Source organism: Danio aesculapii, chromosome 16 (genome assembly GCF_903798145.1).
Source record: "Danio aesculapii chromosome 16, fDanAes4.1, whole genome shotgun sequence".
NCBI classification, from domain to species: Eukaryota; Metazoa; Chordata; class Actinopteri; order Cypriniformes; family Danionidae; genus Danio; species Danio aesculapii.
In genome coordinates, this window is record NC_079450.1 from 50,672,763 (window position 1) to 50,692,486 (window position 19,724).

Consider the following 19,724-nt stretch of genomic DNA (forward strand, 5'->3'; position numbering starts at 1 on the left):
ATGACTTTAAAAGTTTCTGAACCATGTTTTCCTGCACTCATAACAAGCAGTTCGCATTAACAATATATTCGCTTAGCAGGCTTGTTATTTTGGGAGGACAAAAACTAAATGTGGATAAATAACTCATGCAAAATATTTAAAATGTATTAACAAATCATGAACTGTATTAAAGGGTTATGGAAATGTAGCAATTGCTAATCTAGCCTGCAATAATAATGTCTGTTAAAATGAACAAAAGCTGCTGGTATTTTGCTACTAGTCTACATTTCATCTTACTGAATAGTATTTAAAGATTTAATTTTGGGAATTTTTTATTTTGGTAGACAGTCTGGAAGCATTTTTGCATTCAATTAGCATCAGATGGTCAATGGAGCTTTCTGTCTGAAGCAGAACTACTGTGATGTTTGCTTCTGAAGTTTCGAAAAGTTGCTGATGTGTCAATAAACGTAATGCGTGTGTATTTTTTTTTTTTTAGTAAAACGCATAACAGCTGTTGATCCTCACAAGCCATTGGTTCTTTTACAAAAAACAAATTCGATTTGACCTTGAATTTTCAATGAACTCCATAAAGAACAAACTTCAAGCACCTGAGAATATAAATTTAACTTCTGGCAAAAAGTGATGAGACCAAAAAAAGAGAGAGAGATTAAATGCTGCATAAGCAGGTTAGAGCAGAGGGCTAAAATTGGGCAGGCTCACTAGAGGGCACAACTTTTGGCAACCGTTGGCCGCTGACCAGTCAGAAAACAGCAGATGCAGCCAGAGAACTGCTAGACAAACCTTAGTCTTAACATGCCTGACTTTTTCCTTCACAAGAGTACTTTCTGATAATATTGCAGACCAAGGGTTGTCTGCAACACAATATACAAGGCATACCACTAAAGTGTTGTTACTATGAATAGAAACAACCAGTATTTATAAGAAATGTTTTAGACCGAGTGGTTCCCAATTGAACTATTTATTCTAGACTTTTATTTTGTCATATGATAGTAATGCTTGGTACCACACCTAAACAAAATCCAACTGAAAGCCAATATTATTTATTGAGATATCAACTTTAAATTTGAAATATAATTTGGTCAAATATTTTGGTTCAATTTTTCTGTAAATTTTGGGGTAAAATGGTTTTGTAAAATACATTTTTTATTTATTATAATAAAATAGACAAACATTAGCTTAATCGCAACTTTGTTATTTTTTTCCCCATCCAAATGCCCCTGTCTTTCAACGCTGAAGACCAAATGTTGTTGGTGACAATGTGCGTTCCAAGTCAGAATGTCTGTCTTTGTTTTGGTCTAAGTAACGCCGCGCACGGACAGCTTACCCAACAATATTGTAAAACAGCATATTTCATTTAGTCATGTGTGTGCGTTGAGTCGAACGATGGGCCAGGTAAAAAAAACAACAAAAAAACTCTAATATTTAGAATTTGGACTGAAATACCGAGTTCAACCACTAGATGTCATTCCTACACACAGGTTAAAAGCACAACTTTACCAAAAGTTGGCAGCGAACCAACCAAAACACAACTCTTTAGACAAATGTTAGCTTCATCATGACTTTTTCGTATTTTATTTTTATCTAAATGCCACTTTCTTTCAACGTTGAAGACCAAATGTTGTTGGTGACAATGTGTGTTCCGTGTCAGAATGTTTGTCCACTGCCAGCTTACTCAACAATATTTCAGCACCTTGTGTTGTTTTGGTGGAAAACAGCACATTTCATTTCAGTCATGTGTGCGTTGAGTCAAAGGACGGGTCATGTGAAAGGAAAAAATAATAAAATTAAAAAAAAAAAACTCAATATTTTGAATTTGGACTGCAATACCTAGTTCAACCACTACACACAGGCACACAGTAAAACTTTCCCAAAAGCTGGTGGCTGATCTTTTGACAAACTTGTTTCATCATAACTTTTTTCTTTGTCCAAATGCCACTTTCTTTCAACGCTGAAGACCAAAGGTTGTTGACGACAATGGGGGTTCCGTGTCAGAATGCTTCTTTGTTTTGGTCTGTGCAACTCCACCCACTACCAGTTTACCCAACAATAATTCAGCACCTTCTGTTGCCTTGGTGGAAAACAGCATATTTCATTTCAGTCATTTTCGTGCGTTGAGTCGAAGGATGGCGGGCCAAGTGGAGAAAAAAAAAACATCTCAATATTTTGAATTTGGACTGCAATACTTTGTTCAAGCACTAGATAAATCCTAGACACAGGCAAAAGTACAATGTCACCAAAAGCCAGCAGCGGACCAACCAAAACACAAACGTTATCATTGTCAACAACTTTTTTCCCCACCAAAACATATTTCTTTGTCCAAATGGCACTTTCTTTCAACAATAAAGACCAAACGGTTGTTGGCGACAATGTTCCATACATGTCAGAATGTCTGTCTTTGTTTTGGTCTGTGTAACACCACCCACTACCAGTTTACCCAACAATAATTCAGCATCTCCGGTTGCCTTGGTGGAAAACAGCACATTTAATTTCAGTCATGTTTCTGTACTGAGATGAAGGAAGGGCCAGGTGGAGAAAAAAGACTCAATATTTTGAATTTGGACTGCAACACGTAGTTCAACCACTAGGTCAATCCTACACACAGCAATATTTAAGCACCCCAGGTTGCCTTGGTGGAAAACAGCAGATTTCATTTCAGTCACGTTTGTGCATTGAGACGAAGGATGGGCCAGATAAAAAAATAAAATCAATATTTTGAATTTGGACTGCAATACCTAGTTTAACCACTAGGCCAATCCTACATACAGGCAAAAAAGTACCAAAAGCTGGCAGCGGACCAACCAAAATACAAACTTCGGTATGATCGCAACTTTTTTCCCTTGTTTTCCCCATCCAAACGCCACTTTCTTTCAACGCTGAAGACCAGAGGTTGTCGGCATCACAAGCTGCAGCTCCTAAATTGTCTTCTTAATGGCAGATCTTCCCCTGCTAATAAAGGAATAATGAGGGAGTGTGTGTGGTGCGGAGTCCCCTGTGGAAGAGGAGCTCTCAGTAAACACAGTCTGTTCAGAGCACAGACGATCAGTTTGATGTCTGTCTCCATGCAGATGGTTCCGTTCTTAAACAATGCAGGCCAGCGTGGTTAATTGCTACTGAGACAACCGGAGGTGCTGTTACGTGAGCACTTCTGCTGCAGGTGAGTGTGAATGTGTGTGTGTGACAGGACTGACTGACTGACTGAGCGCCCTTGACTTGCGGCAACCGAATAATGCCTTTAAGGGCTTGGGGGGGGAGGGAGGTTGGTTGGTTATCAGACAAATCCCCCCGCCCCCATGTGCACACACACATGCATTCACACGCTCAGTTACACACACTCAGTGAGGACAGTGTAGCAGTCTTACCCCTTCCCGAAGGCACCTCATTAACACGGTGTAGGCGGCAGCAGGAACGACCCACAATCCTCCTGGGCGCTCTTTCTTCTCTTCCTGGAGGGGAAGGAAAGAGAGTATGTGTGTGTGAGAGTGTGTGAGTAGCGAGACAGAGAGAACTATTACAGAGGCTCATTGGGGGAACAATTAAAAGCAGTAAAATGCAGCCGCCACCATAATGAGGCTAAATAAATAAAGTCCTGTGACGGTAAATAAGGCGACAGTCTCGCAGGCAGGTAGAGGAGAAACACAGCTCAAGTGATAAGCGATGATTGTGTCAATTAGAGAGAAAGAAGCGGAGAACGGTGCCGAGCAACATCCTCCTCTCATTTATTTAACTTCTAATGCTCGAGTTCTGCAGCGAGCCGAGACTGATCGTCAACATCAACAGCAGCTTGCGAGCAAGACCTTCGTATAAGTCAAGGCCTGATTTGGATTTCTGTTTGTACGTCGCTGCTTTATGCAGTATGCGGGAGGAAGTTAGTCATTTGTAAGAGAGAAAAAAAATTGATGATTACATTTAGCTGGTAGAGATTTAATAATGAAAAATTGGCCTACAGGATATTATTATGTACAGTATAATTATTAGTTATTATTCGCAGCCTTTTTTTTACATTTATTTTTATTGAAATTGACATATTTGTTAAATCTCTTTCTCAGATGCTTTCACATCTGTGGTTTGGTTCATTTGGTCCGGACCAAGGGCTGCAAATGATACATTGTAGCAATTTTCTGCTGTCTTTGGGTCCTTTTCACACCACACTGATTGCTGATTTTACCAAAATGCAGTCATGTGACAAAATCCACATCACTCATTGGCCAGATGTTATTGAACGTATTTCCTAAACTGATTTTCGATTGGTCAGAATTAACGTGTGGGAAAATGTCAATGGAACTCCCGCAAGTAAACAAACCGGCAGACACAAAATGTCGCTTTTTACTGTGGAGTGACTGCGCTGGCTGATTGTATCCCTGGTCATAGTATACTATGTAGTTTGTATACATCACTTTTGACAAACTATGTATTTCGAGAATGAAGCACGGCTGCAGCTGGAAAATAATGTTTTAAAGGGCACCTATGTTAGCCCTTTTTTCAGATTTATTATAAGTCTTTTGTGTCTCCAGAAAGTGTGTGTAAAGTTTCAGCTCAAAACACCCATCACATTTTTTATTATAACTTTTATTAAATTCCTATTTATAAATTTTTTCACTGGGTGGCGGTTTTGGTGTACTGCTCCTTTAAGGCTAGTCCTCCCCGCCCACCAATTCTACGTTTCTGGGTGTGTTTATTTCACCCCAATATGACGGTCTATACACCATACATGCACATATGTCTGTCCAAACAGCTTGAAAAGTCGATTTTTTACCATAGGTGCCCTTTAATGCATTGCAAAAGGTGAAGGTGCATCGCAAGTCACTTCAGGAGGAGGCGTGAATTAACTTAGCTAAACTGCGAAATATTACCAACAATTCATCAGGTAATGCTTTCCCCTCTCTTTCTCTCTGTTTAAAACTGTTGGTAAAGTGCTGTCAACAAATATTTTTCCTCCACATCCCTTAAGAGGGGACAGCACATCGGACTACGGCAGCTGGATTAGTTCAAATAGGCGCAGTACTTTTTGCGGTTGGGTCTGTTTTAATTTGGATCACGTTCTCACCACAAATTAATTGCTCCAGAGTTCGTTTGAAAGCGGATATTTATACCTGGCCAAACGAACCAAGATGGAAAACGAACTCGATTCAACTGAACTAAATAAGGCAAGTCTGAAAACACCCTTAGATTGGTTGAAAACAAGAAAAGTGATCGACTCTTGGAATACTACGATAATCATTTTGGAAATATCAGGGGTATCCTCTTGGTCCATGTACTCACGTATAATTGGTTTTCTATTCTTGGAAAAAATGAATAAATTATTTGTATATGCCTAATTTGAACCTTCCCACGAACATAAACATTTTGCTTTTCCAAATATTTATTTTTGTTTTCGTCACATTTAGTTTTTACACAAATTGAAAATGCGATAAAAACCAAACGAACAAACAGCTTTAAAATTTGTTCTCTATGTGGGCAGGAATTATACATGCCCCCTCACCGCTGATTAGTCGACCAATCATCAAATTGTGCCGTTGTGTCGCTGTTTATTCATCATTGTTTGTTTCACATTTTTATTTTATTTCAGTTAAAAATATATATTTTTTTGTTTGTGAGAAGGTTCAAATTTGGCATAAATGAACAGTTTTTCATATTTTTTATATTTATTATTTCTCTGTTTTGTATGCGGGTACATGAACCCCTCTTGCTCTATGTGTCATTTATTTATTTATTATATTTCCTTTTTACTGTTTTATTTATAATATCATTTAACTTGGTACTATGGTACTATGATTGTTACCATCACTGCCATTTTTTTAGGTGTCGGTTTGATTTTGCATGTTTGTTATTGAAGCGTAAATAAAAAAAAAAACTAAAGAAAAATTGGCCTTGAGAAATCCACTCTTAATGAATAATGATAATAATCTTTATCTTTTAACAACAGCCAGTAATGTTGATTAATGCATTCCTATCACAGAGAAAGTCCAACTAAAGGGATAGTCTTGTCTTATTTCTAGTCCGATTATTTAAAAATGATTAAATCCAGAAGCATTTTCTAAAGTTAGTCATTTGAAAGAGAAAAAAAGATGATTGCATTTAGCAGGTAGAGATTTAATAATGACAACTGGGCCTACAAGATATTATTTGCTATTATAAAGGTAAAACTAATTTACCCGAGAACTACATTATTTTGTTTGGGAAATATTTTATTCACAAACAAAAACCCTTTTTTAAACATTTTTTATTGAAATGGATGTACTGATTAAACCTCTTAGATAGGTTAAAAACAAGAAAAGTGATTGATTCTTGCAATATTGCGCTAATTATTTTGGAAATATCAAGGATGCATATGTTCTTTTTTCCTTGTGCTATATTAGTGTTATTTATTTATATAAATTTTTTTCTTCCTTTTTTTACTGTTTTATATGTACTGATAATATCATTTAACTTGCTCTGTTAAGTTGCTATCACGTAATTTTTTTCTATGTAGGTACGATTGTGTATGTTTGTTATTGAAGCATCAATAAAAAATGAAAAATTGCCTTTGAAAAATACACTATTAATGAAAAATAATTAAAACGTCTTTATCATATAAAAACAGAAAGTCATGTTGATTAATGCACAAACATCACAAAGGAAGTTTTCCAATGTCCAATTAAAGGGATAGTTCACACAAATTTAACTCATTATTTACACTGCAAAACTGCTTTCCTTTCAAAAATTTTTTTGTCTCATTTCTAGTCTAATTATCTAAACATTCTTAAAACCAGAAACATTTTCTAAAGTTAGTCATTTGAAAGAGAGAAAAAAAAAAACATTTCGCGAGAAGTTATTTAAATTATAAAAAATTGACCTACACTATATTATTTGTTACTATAAAGGTACAACTAAAATTTACTACATTAACTACATTATTTATTTATTTTGTATGGGAAATATTTTATTCACAAACAAAAATATTTGAATTCACAGCCTTCTTTTTCACATTTATAATTGAAATTGATGTATTAATTAAATATGTTAAATTGGTTAAAAACAATAAAAGTGATTGATTCTTGGAACATTATGATAAATTTTTTGAAAATCTCACAGATACATTAGTCCTCTTTTCCTCTTGCACTATTTGTGTTTATTTCTATTAAATTTTCTTACTTTTTTACTGTTTTATATGTATTTATAATATCATTTAACTTGCTCTGTTAAGTTACTATGATTGTTACTATCACTGTCATTTTTTTCTGTGTTGATTTTGTATGTTTGTTATTGAAACGTCAATAAAAAAATGAAAAATTGTCCTTGAAAAATCCACTCTTAATGAAAAATAACTAAAACATCTTTATCATTTAAAAAAAGCAAGTCGTGTTGATTAATGCATTACTATCACATAGAGAAAGTCCAATTAAAGGGATAGTTCACACACAAATTTGATTGACTCATTATTTACATTGCAAAAATGCATTTCATGTAGATTTTTTAGTCTTGTTTTTAGTCTAATTATGTAAAAATTCTTAAATCCAGAAGCCTTTTCAAGACAAGCAAAAATATGGTCTTGTTTTCACAAATAATATGCCATACGCTTAAAACAAGCAAAATAATCAGCCAATAGGGTAAGCGAAATAATATTATGTCACAGCGAATACTAGATCATTTTGTGGACCCCTTTGGAAAATAATTTAGCTTAATTTAGCACTTTATTTTTTTGCAAGGTACTCAATACCAAGTGGTTTCAAACCTTTATTAGTTTCCATTGAAGATAATTTGAAGAAATACCATTGACCATTGACTTCCATAGCAGGTAAAAAACATGTATGGTCGATGGGTACAGTTTTCAAGATTTCTTCAAAAATATCTCCAGTTCAACAAAAGAAAGAAACTCAAACATGCTTGGGACAAGTCAGTGAATGACGGACAGAATTGTAATTTTTGGGTGAACTATTCCTTTTAGTAAAGTGTCAAACTAATGAGTTTAAAAGTAAAATGGTCAAGGAATTAATAAAATTTCAAAGTCTGATTAAACTGAAAACTCTAACTCTAAAGAAATAAAGCTTTTAAAATTAAATTTATACAAAATACATCAACTCAAGGCTACATTTTCAGTACATGGTGTTTTGTTACAGTTAATGCAATAACAGACTACACACATCCTACTTCGAGACTTGAAGTGATAGTTCACTGAGAAATAAAAATTGGAAAAATTCTATTGCCTAAAGCAATATACTGTAACTAAAATTGTTTTGACTGTTAATGTTGGGGTGTTCTTTTCTTTTATTAGTTTGTGTGCACATCAGAAAATGAATTCTGGAACTTGTGATTGTTGTAAGTCTATTCAAGTGACCAAATCAAACTTTTTCGACCAAAAAAAAAGAAATGAATATTAATCGTTTACTTTTCCTCTAGTACATTTTTCTTCTGCTGAACGCTGGTATTTTGATGCATGTGAATAATTAATTATTTACCTTCAAATCCCAAAAAATTCATTAATTAATTAAATCCAAAAATGAATTAAACACAATAAGTAAACAATGGAATGGTATTCAGCCAAAAGTGACATTTAAATGCTTAATTAGGTTAATTAGGCAAGTTAGGGTAATTAGGCAAATCATTGTATAATTATGGTTTGTTCTGTAGACAATCGAAAACAAATATTGCTTAAAAGGGCTAATAATATTGACCTTTTTTTCATTAAAACTAGTTTTATTCCAAAATAACTACTTAGACTTTCCCCAGAAGAAAAAATATTATAGGAAATACTGTGAAAAACTCCTTGCTCTGTTAAACATTATTTGGGAAATATTTGAAAAAGAAAAAAAATATCAGCGGAGGGCAAATAATTTTGACTTGAACTGAATATGCAGAGGTATGGAAGAACTTGAGAATGACTACAATTATGGAGGAAATGTCATTATTGAGTGAATTAGTCAATATAAAAAATTCTACTATGTTACGCAGTTCAATTTGGAAACATGGCATCCAATAAACTCATTCCCATGAGTGAGTACCTCAGGGCATTTCATTCTCACAGAGAACTATTCTAACTTTTTTCAGGGCCATTAAAATTGATTGTCAAGGGAAACCTGCAGCAAAAAGGGGAAAACTCTACCCCCTTGTGGCTGATATAACACAACTGGAGCCAACAATGGCCTCTCTCTCTCTTTATGTACACTGCAGAAGCTTCTAAATGAAACATGAGATATTAAATTCTATCTTCTCATACTTATGGAAACAAAAACTCCCTGAAAGTATCAGATTTGGACACATAAGTATTAGGTAATACAATAAAAGTACAGTACACAATAACTACAATGATCCACCATAGACATTGAAGGGGAGAAGCACACGAACACACTAAAATTATTCAAAGTAAATTCTGAAATACAGTAATATTAAAATGTGTTTTGAAATTTATTTTAAAATGCAAATTACTCCTGTGCTGGTAAGCTGAATTTCAAGTATAATTACATTATCTGACAAAAGTCTTGTCGCTTATCCAAGTTTTAGGAACAAAAAATACTAACTTGACTTCTAGTTGATCATTTGGTGTCAGAAGTGGCTTATATGAAAGGCAAAGGCCTCTAGATTACACTTATTTTACCAAAATAAAATATGATCATGTCTTGATTTTTAATTATTTAATTAGGACAATAAGGTCTGACTATGCTTAGACAAAAATCTTGTCACTTAACAGAAATAATGTCCAGTATAGAATATAAAGCCATGGTGCAGTGGAAAAAGAATGAATATTGTGTATGACTCCCATGAGCTTGGAGGACTGCATCCGTACATCTCTGCAATGACTCAAATCACTTATTAATGAAGTCATCTGGAATGGCAAAGAAAGCGTTCTTGCAGAACTCCAGAGTTCATCAAGATTCTTTAGATTCATCTTTAATGCCCAAGACATGCTCAATAATATTCATGTCTGGTGACTGGGCTGGCCAATCCTGGCATACACTGACCTTCTTTGCTCTCAGGAACTTTGATGTGGAGGCTTGTGTATGAGAAGGAGCGCTATCCTGTGAAGAATTCGCCCTCTCCTGTGGTTTGTAATGTAATGGGCAGCACAAATGTCTTGATACCTCAGGCTGTTGATGTTGTCATCCACTCTGCAGATCTCTCGCACGCCCCCATACTGAATGTACCCCAAACCATGATTTTTCCTTCGCCAAACTTGACTGATATCTGTGAGAATCTTGAGTCAATGCGGATTCCAATAGGTCTTCTGCTGTATTTGTGAAGATTGGGATGCAGTTCAACAGATGATTCATCAGAAAAATCGACCTTCTGCCACTTATCCAAATGATCAACTAGAAGTCAAGTTACTATTTGTTGCTCTTACAATTGGGATCGATGACAAGACTTTTGTCAGGTAGTGTAGAGTAATGTGATCACTGAGAAAATCCAATATGTTGATCATGAAAACGGTTTCACATGTTTTATATGTATGCATGTAAATATTTATTTTGTAGGTTTTACTGAAGAACAAAAAGTTGAAAGAACTCCATTAATCTAAAATGGAAAGCTTGAGGTCAGTGATAAAGTTAATAGTAAAGACAATTATACTTGAAGTAATCATGCTAAAAATTCAGCATTAAAATAAAATAAAATAAAAAAGGGGTAAAAAAAAAAACTGCATTAAAAAAGAAAACATACTTCTTATAGGTTTCAAAAATATTAAGGCCCAATCCCAATTCTACCGCGTAGCCCTTCCCCTTACCATTACCCCTCAGTTTGCATGTTCACATGAAAGGGGTAGTGGTGTCCCAATTCTCTTTAGCTTGAAAGCGTAGGGTTAAGGGGAAGGGCTAGATACCCCTCGAAACGGAGATTTTTCAGGACCACACAAAACCAAGAGGTACAAAAATTGCCCAGTATACACCAGCCACACTGCACACAGAAGTAAGGAGAGGCACAAATGAGTAATTTTTGTCATTATTTCAATTTTTTTACAACAAACAAACATATGTTTTAATACATTCATAACCGCGTGTATTTTACCGTCATGCTTTTATAAAAAAAATGCTTAAATAAAAACAGCTAAATTTCGCAATCTATAACCGCTAATAATAACTCCTGTATAGTCGTACCACAACATTCTGAAGTAGAATTGGGATTGGGCCTAAATCTGTTTATGTCTCTTCAGAAGACCTGAATTAAAACATTTAATTTGTTTGCATTTATTTTATTTTAATTTCTACAAACATTTTAAAGTCAGTTTCATTCAGAGCTGATTAAAATTATTTTTTATGTTACAAAAATTTTCAAATTTGGTGTTTAAATTGTAGAATTGAAATTTGGGGTAAAGTTAAACCCTAGAAATTACCTTTAAGACAGTAATATCTCTTTGTAGATTACACTTGGGTTTTTATAACTCATAAAAACTGATAGTAAATTTCTTTAAAAATGAAAACAACAATTATACATTATATTTCTGTTTTACTGAAAAGAACAATGAACTGGCCCATATTTGTGATCTAACATCAGCCCTATTCATTATGTGCCACAGAGCACAGCCTCAGTTTTCCACCTGGACCACTACTGACATTCATAGCGTCAGCAGCACACCTATTGCTCACATTATGCTAGAACTGAAGAGTAGAGAAAAGTCATTAGATAAAGCCAATCAAGGCCACGGCGTCATCCCCCCCCCCCCCCTCCTCCCCTAGCACTCAGAGCTAACATGATCAATAAAAGCTGTGTGTGCTGTTGTACTGCATGACCCTGAAAAACACAACCGTACAGGAGATACACACTTACATAAGCCCAACAAAGCATGTTATCAGCTAACCCGCGGTCCCTTACAGCAATCGATGCGGCGATCAGATTAGGGTGACCAGATGTCTACAACACAGGACACATTTTGGCCCTGTTATTAAAGCCAGAGACACAGCAAGGCAACATCAAAGAACTGGTGGCAGAAAAAAAAAACTCAACTGCATCTGGTCCTTTCTGAAGTAAAAAGCTGCATGTGAACACACCAAACGGACAACAGCTGAGTAAATCGAGAATGTGTGTTATGCCTTATTCAGATTGAATGGGTGATGTCAAGCATTGCCGAACTGAATTGTCGATCCGTCGGCACAGCTTCAGCAATGTTGCTTGATGTAGAAGTTGGAATTTCTCTGTTCTTTTAACTATTTTTTAGCTATTCAAATGTCAGCGTCAGCCAATCAGATGGTTTTATGCGAACACCCCAGCTCAGACAGTAGCGAATTGCAGACTAATTTCATTGGCTGATGCTGCTATGACAATCGCGACAGCCCCAACTTCAGACACACCCTCTGTCAAGCGTTGACGCTGAAGCCCTGTGTGAATTGGGCGTTATGCATCTACATGATAGGATGTATGTTTCTATACCTGCAAATGGCAGTAGTCTGTAGTAATTCCACAAAGTGGAACCATAACTATTGATGCACACGAAATATTTACGTATCATTTTCATAGTATTTGAAAATGTATTTATAGTATTCCATCGTATTTTCATAGTCTGATAATCAGTGTTGGGGGTAACAGAATACAAGTAGCACGCGTTACGTAATAATATTACTTTTTAAAGTAGCGAGTAAAGTAATGCATTACTTAAAAATATTAAGTAATAATCTTTGAATTACGTTTATAAAAGTGTAATGCAAGCTACTTTTTAAAAAATTAATAAGCTTTTAAAAAAGTAAATTGTTGAATTAAAGTAAATGTAGTCACACCGAATCAAGTACTTGATGACAGAATCACTAGCCGCATTTCCACTATCGGGCCAGTGCGAGCCAGGGCTTTAATCGGGCCAGGCCGGGCCAATAGCCCGGGAGGTTGAGAAATGAGGCCGAAATCACGTCGCGTTTCCACTGTCGGGCTAGTTGCTCGCAGCGCGTCATGCAAACACCGCCCCCAGAACGTCCCCCGAATCAAACGTCACACAACCCGTCACACAACCCGCCCAGTTCAGCGGGAACAAAAAACTCAAATTATAACCACAAACACAACCTGGCATCACTACGAGAGCTGGAAGATGGAGAACACCGAAGCGATTGCTTTTTTACTGTTTGTGGTCTGTTGGTGTAAGGCCAGACAGCGATCCCTGGATAAGGACATTCGAGTTCGGCGGCATTTACTTCGAACACAGATTTTGGCTGCAAGGCGAGTGAGTTGATCAAGCGCGATAGCAAAACAAATGTAAGGGAGGAAAGCATCTTGTCTCCTCTTTACCTGACAGGAAAACTCCGCCTTTGTACGTAACCCCGCCCCGAAGCCCCAGTTGGCCCTCCTTGGCCCAAGGTATTCGGCGGGCCGAAAAAGGCCGGACACTGGCCCCAAGGAAGCCCCGCTTTGGCCCGATTACGCCCCGGAAGTGATAGTGGAAACGCGACTGGCCTTGGCTCGCTTGCTTTAGGCGCGATAGTGGAAACACGGCTAATTAGATCCTCTGCCCGTCTTTGCTCCTAAAGAACTAGACCTTTCTTGGAAGCTGCTTGTGTTCCAAATCATAATTAAAATCACCTGTTGACACATCATTATTTACCTGATTACTAGCCCTAAATTGCTTCTGTCCCAACTTTTTTTTGGAATGTGTTGCAGGTAGGGATGTAATGATACACCTATGACTCACGATTAAATATGATTCACAAAACTAATCTCACGATTTAGTCACAATTTTCTTAACAAAATTATTTGAATCAGATTTAAAGTGAAGATCCCTTTCATTTAGAAATGTTGTTGTTTATTTTTGCAAAATAATTTATTTTCTGCCATAACCAAATTTCTTAAACCAAAAACAAATAAATAAAAAAATAATAATACAAACTAAAGAAGACTCCTTATTATAAACAAACGAAAACAGTGACTGTGCTGGGACTTTACATTTTTAAACAGAAATATCAGCATATCTCTGTTTTCTGGCATAAGCTGAGGTCTTTGCACATTTATAATGTCCCCTGCTGATGAAAAAACTTTCACTGAGGACTAAGATGGCTGGTGTGGAGAGGAAAGCCTTTCCTAAACCAGAGAGCAGTGTGTACAGAGGTGGTCAATAGGCCCTCTGCCCTCAGGCGACTGGCCACTGGCATAAAATACTGATTATGAAATAACTAATTATATAGTAGAATAGAGACAGGAGTTGAACATGATTATGAAGGTGAATAATTAATATTACTTGTATAATTAATTAGTATTAGTATCAGTGCGATACACTTAAGAATAAAAAATCTTGAACATATTAAAATATTCAATAATAATGAGCAAATTATGAAAATATGCATAAACTAATTTGAAAAGGAGAGGGTAAAAATGATCTAATACCTACTTCTGTAATAGAAAAACTTTCTCTTTTAGTCTGAAAAAAACATCTTCACACTATCGATATGAAAACACTGATGCATCGTGTGATCTCCAAAGCACGTGTCGGAGCAAGCGGAGCTGCAAATCCTCCGCTTGGTTTGGCTTATTAATAGTTTTGTTGCTTTAGACATCTGTGACATTAGTTTTTCACTGTGCTGACAGTTTATGTGCATCATATTCGATGTTCTGTGAGTGTAAGTACACGTCTTTCCGCAGTATTTGCACACAGTTTGTGTTTGTTTACCGCACATCACCACTGTAATTTTACTCTGCTTGTTTGCTGCTGATGTGCAGGTAAAGCAAGTTTGCGCCTATGAACACAGCGCCCCCTCTGTTCAAAAAATGTATCACGATTTGTTTAACATTTCTACTGGTTTGAATAGTCACATGTTCGAATCGATTTTCAACCGGCTCACGGTGAACCCTTACATCCCTAATTGCAGGTCTGAATGACAGGAAAGGATGTATATTTACAAAGGAAATGAAGTTGACTAGACAAAACATGAAATATTTTGTGTTCACATTGTCTATAATAAAATACAAGTCAAAGTAAATTTGGAAATGACTACCTATCTATTTTATTTGCGCTTTCTTCTGTCCCACCTTTTTTTGATTTGGGGTTGTAGTTTTTTTTTAACTGGTTTAGCACTATTAACTGTATAAAATTGACAAAAAGTAGTACATAATAAAGATTTTGTTGTATCGTGTAAGCATTTTTAATAGTATTAAAGATCAGAAAAGCCCATACACAAATGCCACAAACCCTCCATCATCCAAAAAAAGTGGATGAGAGACTCATATAAACACCTAGCATAGTCTTCCTTGTCTACATGTGCTCCGATCAACCAAAAGCCATCTTAACACCAGGTGTAAACAGGAGCCTTTGGTGAAAAGGGTGTAAAAGCAGTGTCCTGGGAGCACGGACCATCTCATCAAACTAGCTGTAATGAGGCAAAATGGTGCTGTGATGAGCCGTTTATGGCTGAGCTTCATTACACCTCTACACCTCGCTCATTCACAGGCTGCTGTTGAAAATCCCCCAGCGCTGACTTTCACCAAAGCATTGTGTTACACCTAGCTAATGCGGTGACAGATTGTAAAGCTAACTGCTAATATAAAGTGTGCCATTTTCACGGCACCAAAAAAAATGTGTCAAAGGTTGCACATGACGCTCTAGAATGCATCTGTTATGAGGTGGTCCTCGTGTTGAGGTTAATGAGGTCTGAGAGGTTGTGCGAAACCCTCCTCATAAGGGAGCTTTTTAAATGTCACGCAATACACGGAGGACAAATATCGGCTGTAAGACATTTATGAGAAGCAAATTGAGCTGTCTGAAATTTCAGGCCATTGAACACACGGATCTATTCTTGAGCTGGTCTCCCTAGAAGCCAACGTAGAAGTTGATCGATAATTGCTTCAATATAATAGACAGCCTAACTCTTTTTTTCCTCCTCCAATTTCATTCTATAACTACCTGGACCCATGTGAATATTGTGATATGCGAGTTATGGATGGTTCTTTAATTAGAGGAACTTTTTTGTCCCCTTCAGATATTCAATTCAATTCAAGCTTATTTGTATAGGGATTTTCACAAGAATTATTGTTTCAAAGCAGCTTTACATTACAAAAGTTAAGCTTATTAGTTACCATAACTTAATTAGTTACTTAGTTACTAATACTTGAACTAAATAACTAGTAACTAATAGCTTTTAACAGTTAAAGTTATTTTATATAAGAATAGTTAACCTGCAGTTATATAGTATATAGGTGATGTCTGTGTTCATGGTTAATGAAGTGTATTTGTGTACTAAGATATTTTACTTTTGTTCTCTGCCAGGACATTGTGTTCATGTATACACTGTAAGTTTCAGGAATCACAACCACATTTATAAGCAACCTATTATTTTAATTTAAACCCCCATACAGCATACACAAATCACAGTTCCAGATTTACACCTACTCTTAGGTAAGAGAAGCACTGACCATGAATGCATATGATCTGAACTATCTGAGTGTTGAACTGTAGAGTATCTTTATTTGTAGCACTATTTGACAAGGTGGGCTTTTTGAGTTGTAACACATTCCCCTTCTGAGAACAGCAAAGATCCCTATTACATATTTGGAAAAGGGGAATAATATTTAAACAGGCATATATCTAATGTGCATTAAAATAATAACGAGTTGATCAGTTGAGTTCTACAATTTAAAGTCAATTTGTGTGTGTGTGTGTGTGTGTGTGTGTGTGGAACAGGATTAAGCAACTAAATTTGAACTGAGAGCACAGTGGCCTCCATAATCCTTAAACGGAACACGTTAGGGATGACTAGAACCCTTCCTACAGCTGGTCGTCCGGCCAAACTGAGCTATCGGGGGAAGAAGAGCCATGGTGAGAGAGGTAAAGAACAACCCAAAGATCACTGTGGCTGAGCTCCAAAGATGAAGTCAGGAGATGGGAAAATGGTGTATAAAATCAACCATCACTTCAGCTACTCCACAAGTCTGGGCTTTATGGCAGAGTGGCCGGCACATGAAAGCCTGCTTGGAATTTGTTTAAAAAAACACCTAAAAGACACCAAGATGGTGATAAATAAGTTTCTCTGATCTAATGAGACCAAGATAGAACTTTTTGGCCTTAATTCTATGGGGTATGTGTGGAGAAAACCAAGCACTGCTCATCACTTGTCCAATGCAGTCCCAAGAGTGAAGCATGGTGGTGGCAGCATCATGCTGTGGTGGTGTTTTTCAGCTGCATGGACGGGATGACTGGTTGCAATTGATGGAAAGATATGGCCGAGTACAGGGATATCTTGGACTAAAACCTTCTCCAGAGTGCTCAGGACCTCAGACTGGGCCTAAGAGTGCTTACGGTTATTGGCCAACAAGACAATGACCATAAGCACACAGCTAAAATAACAAAGGAGTGGCTTCGCAACAACTCTGTGACTGTTCTTGAATGGGCCAGCTAGAGCCCTGACTGAAACCCAATTAAGTATCTTTGGAGAAACCTAAAAATGGCTGTCCACCAACTTTATCATCCAACTTGACCGAACTGGAGAGGATCTGCAAGGAGGAATGGCAAAGGATCCCCAAATCCAGGTGTGAAACAACCTGTTGCATCTTTTTCAAAAAATTTATGGCTGTATTAAGTCAAAAGGGTGCTTCCTCTAAATACTGAGCAAAGGGTCTGAATACTTTCTGCACCCACTGTATATGAAATGTATACAAAGTGTTAAATTCGGATCTTTAAAGTCTGTAATTTGCCATATTCAATACTGGAGAATTTTAATTCAAGGTCGACTGATTTTTTTAATAAACCGTTTGAAATTTGATTTACTTTTAAGCCCTATTACAATATATATTTTTAAAAGCCATTTTAAGGTCAAAATCTTTTTTTGATAGTCTACAGAACAAGCCATCGCTATACAATAATTGCCTTTAAATGTTACTTTAAGCTGTATAGAAGTGTCTTGAAAAATACGTAGAAAAATATTATTTACTGTCATCATGGCAAAGATAAAATAAATCAGTTATTAGAAATGAGTTATTAAAACTATTATGTTTAGAAATGTGTTGAATAATTCTTCTCTCTGTTAAACAGAAATTGGGTAAAAAAACAGGGGGTCTAATAATTCAGGGGGGCTAATAATTAGACTTCAACTGTGTGTGTATGTATGTATGTATGTATGTATATATATATATATATATATATATATATATATATATATATATATATATATATATATATACATATATATACATATATATACATATATATACATATATATATATATATATATATATATATATATATATATATATATATATATATATATATATATATATATATATACATATATAAGTTTAAAATAAAACAAAATAAAATAAATCTAATAATAAATTAAAGCAAAACAAACATTTACACCATCATGCATAATTTTAATTACGTATTAAAACTATTTGCTATACCTGTGTAGCAATGAGATAAAGCAGCTCCCCCATTGGTGGAATCAAGCATTGCTTCAATTTGCTGCTCCTGAAGTTCTCCCGGATCAGTTCTGTGAACATGCCCACTGCCTGAGGAACAAACCAAAAACACACAGATTTTGTATAAAAAAAAAACAGCTAAAATTGAGATTTAGTTGATTGAAGTGAAGCCATTTCTAAAGTTAAAACTAGAGCTGTTATTCCCCATTTACAAAAGTTTGTGTCACAGGTTGTGGCATGGCAAAAATAAACTAAAATGCAATAATCAATGATGGACTTTGAAAATGATGGAATTTGAAAGATAAAAGAAACACGTCTACTAGTGTGGTCCATTTTACATGATCTCTTCTTTCCTCCCTAACTCTGCACCCCTCAACTTTTGCAGCATTTTTCACATATATCGTGGGAAAACTTCATGATAATTTTTATAACAAATTTCTAATAACTGATTTCTTTTATCTTTGCCATGATGACAGTACATAATATTTTACTAGATATTTTTAAGATACTAGTATTCATCTTAAAGTGACATTTAAACGGCAATTAGGTTAATAAGGAAAGTTAGGGTAATTAGGCAAATCAGTGGTTGATACTGACCTTAAAATGAGAACTTTAAATAAAAACTGTTTTTATTCTAGCCAAAATAATACAAATAAGACATCATCCAGAAGAAAAAATATTATAGGAAATACTGTTAAAATTTGGTAAATATGTGAAAAAGAAAAGCCCTCCACAGAAGGGCTAATCATTTTTACTGTATAACAAAAAAACAAACTTAACAGGAGAATGTGTCTCACCTGTAAAAAAAAAAACGTAAGTAAACATATTCAACTTGTATATTGACTTAATTGAATCACTTTAAATCATCATAATCAGTAACAAATTAAATACAATAAATTCTGGTGTACAGTATGTTCACGTTTAGGAAGGTTTCTACACAAATTGTATTAATCAGACTCCTGGCCTTTAGCGTACGTTTTTTATTAGGGCTGCACAGTATATTGTTTTAGCATCAGCCAAGTTGTGTTGACGTCAGACAAGCTTAACCACAACTTACGAAATCAGACAGTATGTCTGATTTCAAGGCAATTGATTGTAAAATCTTAGAAGAGATCATGCAAATTATGAAAACATCAACCTGGAGCCTTGACACGCTCCCCACATCGTTCTTTAAAACAGTGTGTAACTGTCTAGAACTGGATCTTCTAAAAGTGATAAATGCTTCACTTCTCTCAGGGACTTTTCCAAACTGGAGAACACCCTATTGAGCAAGTACAAGCCGATTTCAAATCTCCCTTTCATTGGCAAAATCATTGACAGTTGTTTATAGCCAGGTTAACAGCCAGGTTCTTAAGCTCTAAAAATGTTTAGAAAATTTTCATCTGCTTTATCATAGTACAGAGAGTGCCCTTATAAATCAATGATATTCAATGATA

General features: G+C 35.7%; 1 protein-coding gene across 1 annotated transcript in view; it reads right to left on the reverse strand.

Moving 5' to 3' along the window:
- ulk4 (unc-51 like kinase 4) overlaps positions 1-19,724 on the reverse strand; it is a 330,407-nt gene that overhangs the window by 264,270 nt on the left and 46,413 nt on the right. The window contains exons 18-19 of the mRNA XM_056475236.1: positions 18,271-18,378; positions 3,360-3,443 (exon numbers count right to left, since the gene is read on the reverse strand). Coding sequence (XP_056331211.1) covers positions 3,360-3,443; positions 18,271-18,378 — 192 coding nt within the window. The remainder of the gene's footprint in view (positions 1-3,359; positions 3,444-18,270; positions 18,379-19,724) is intronic.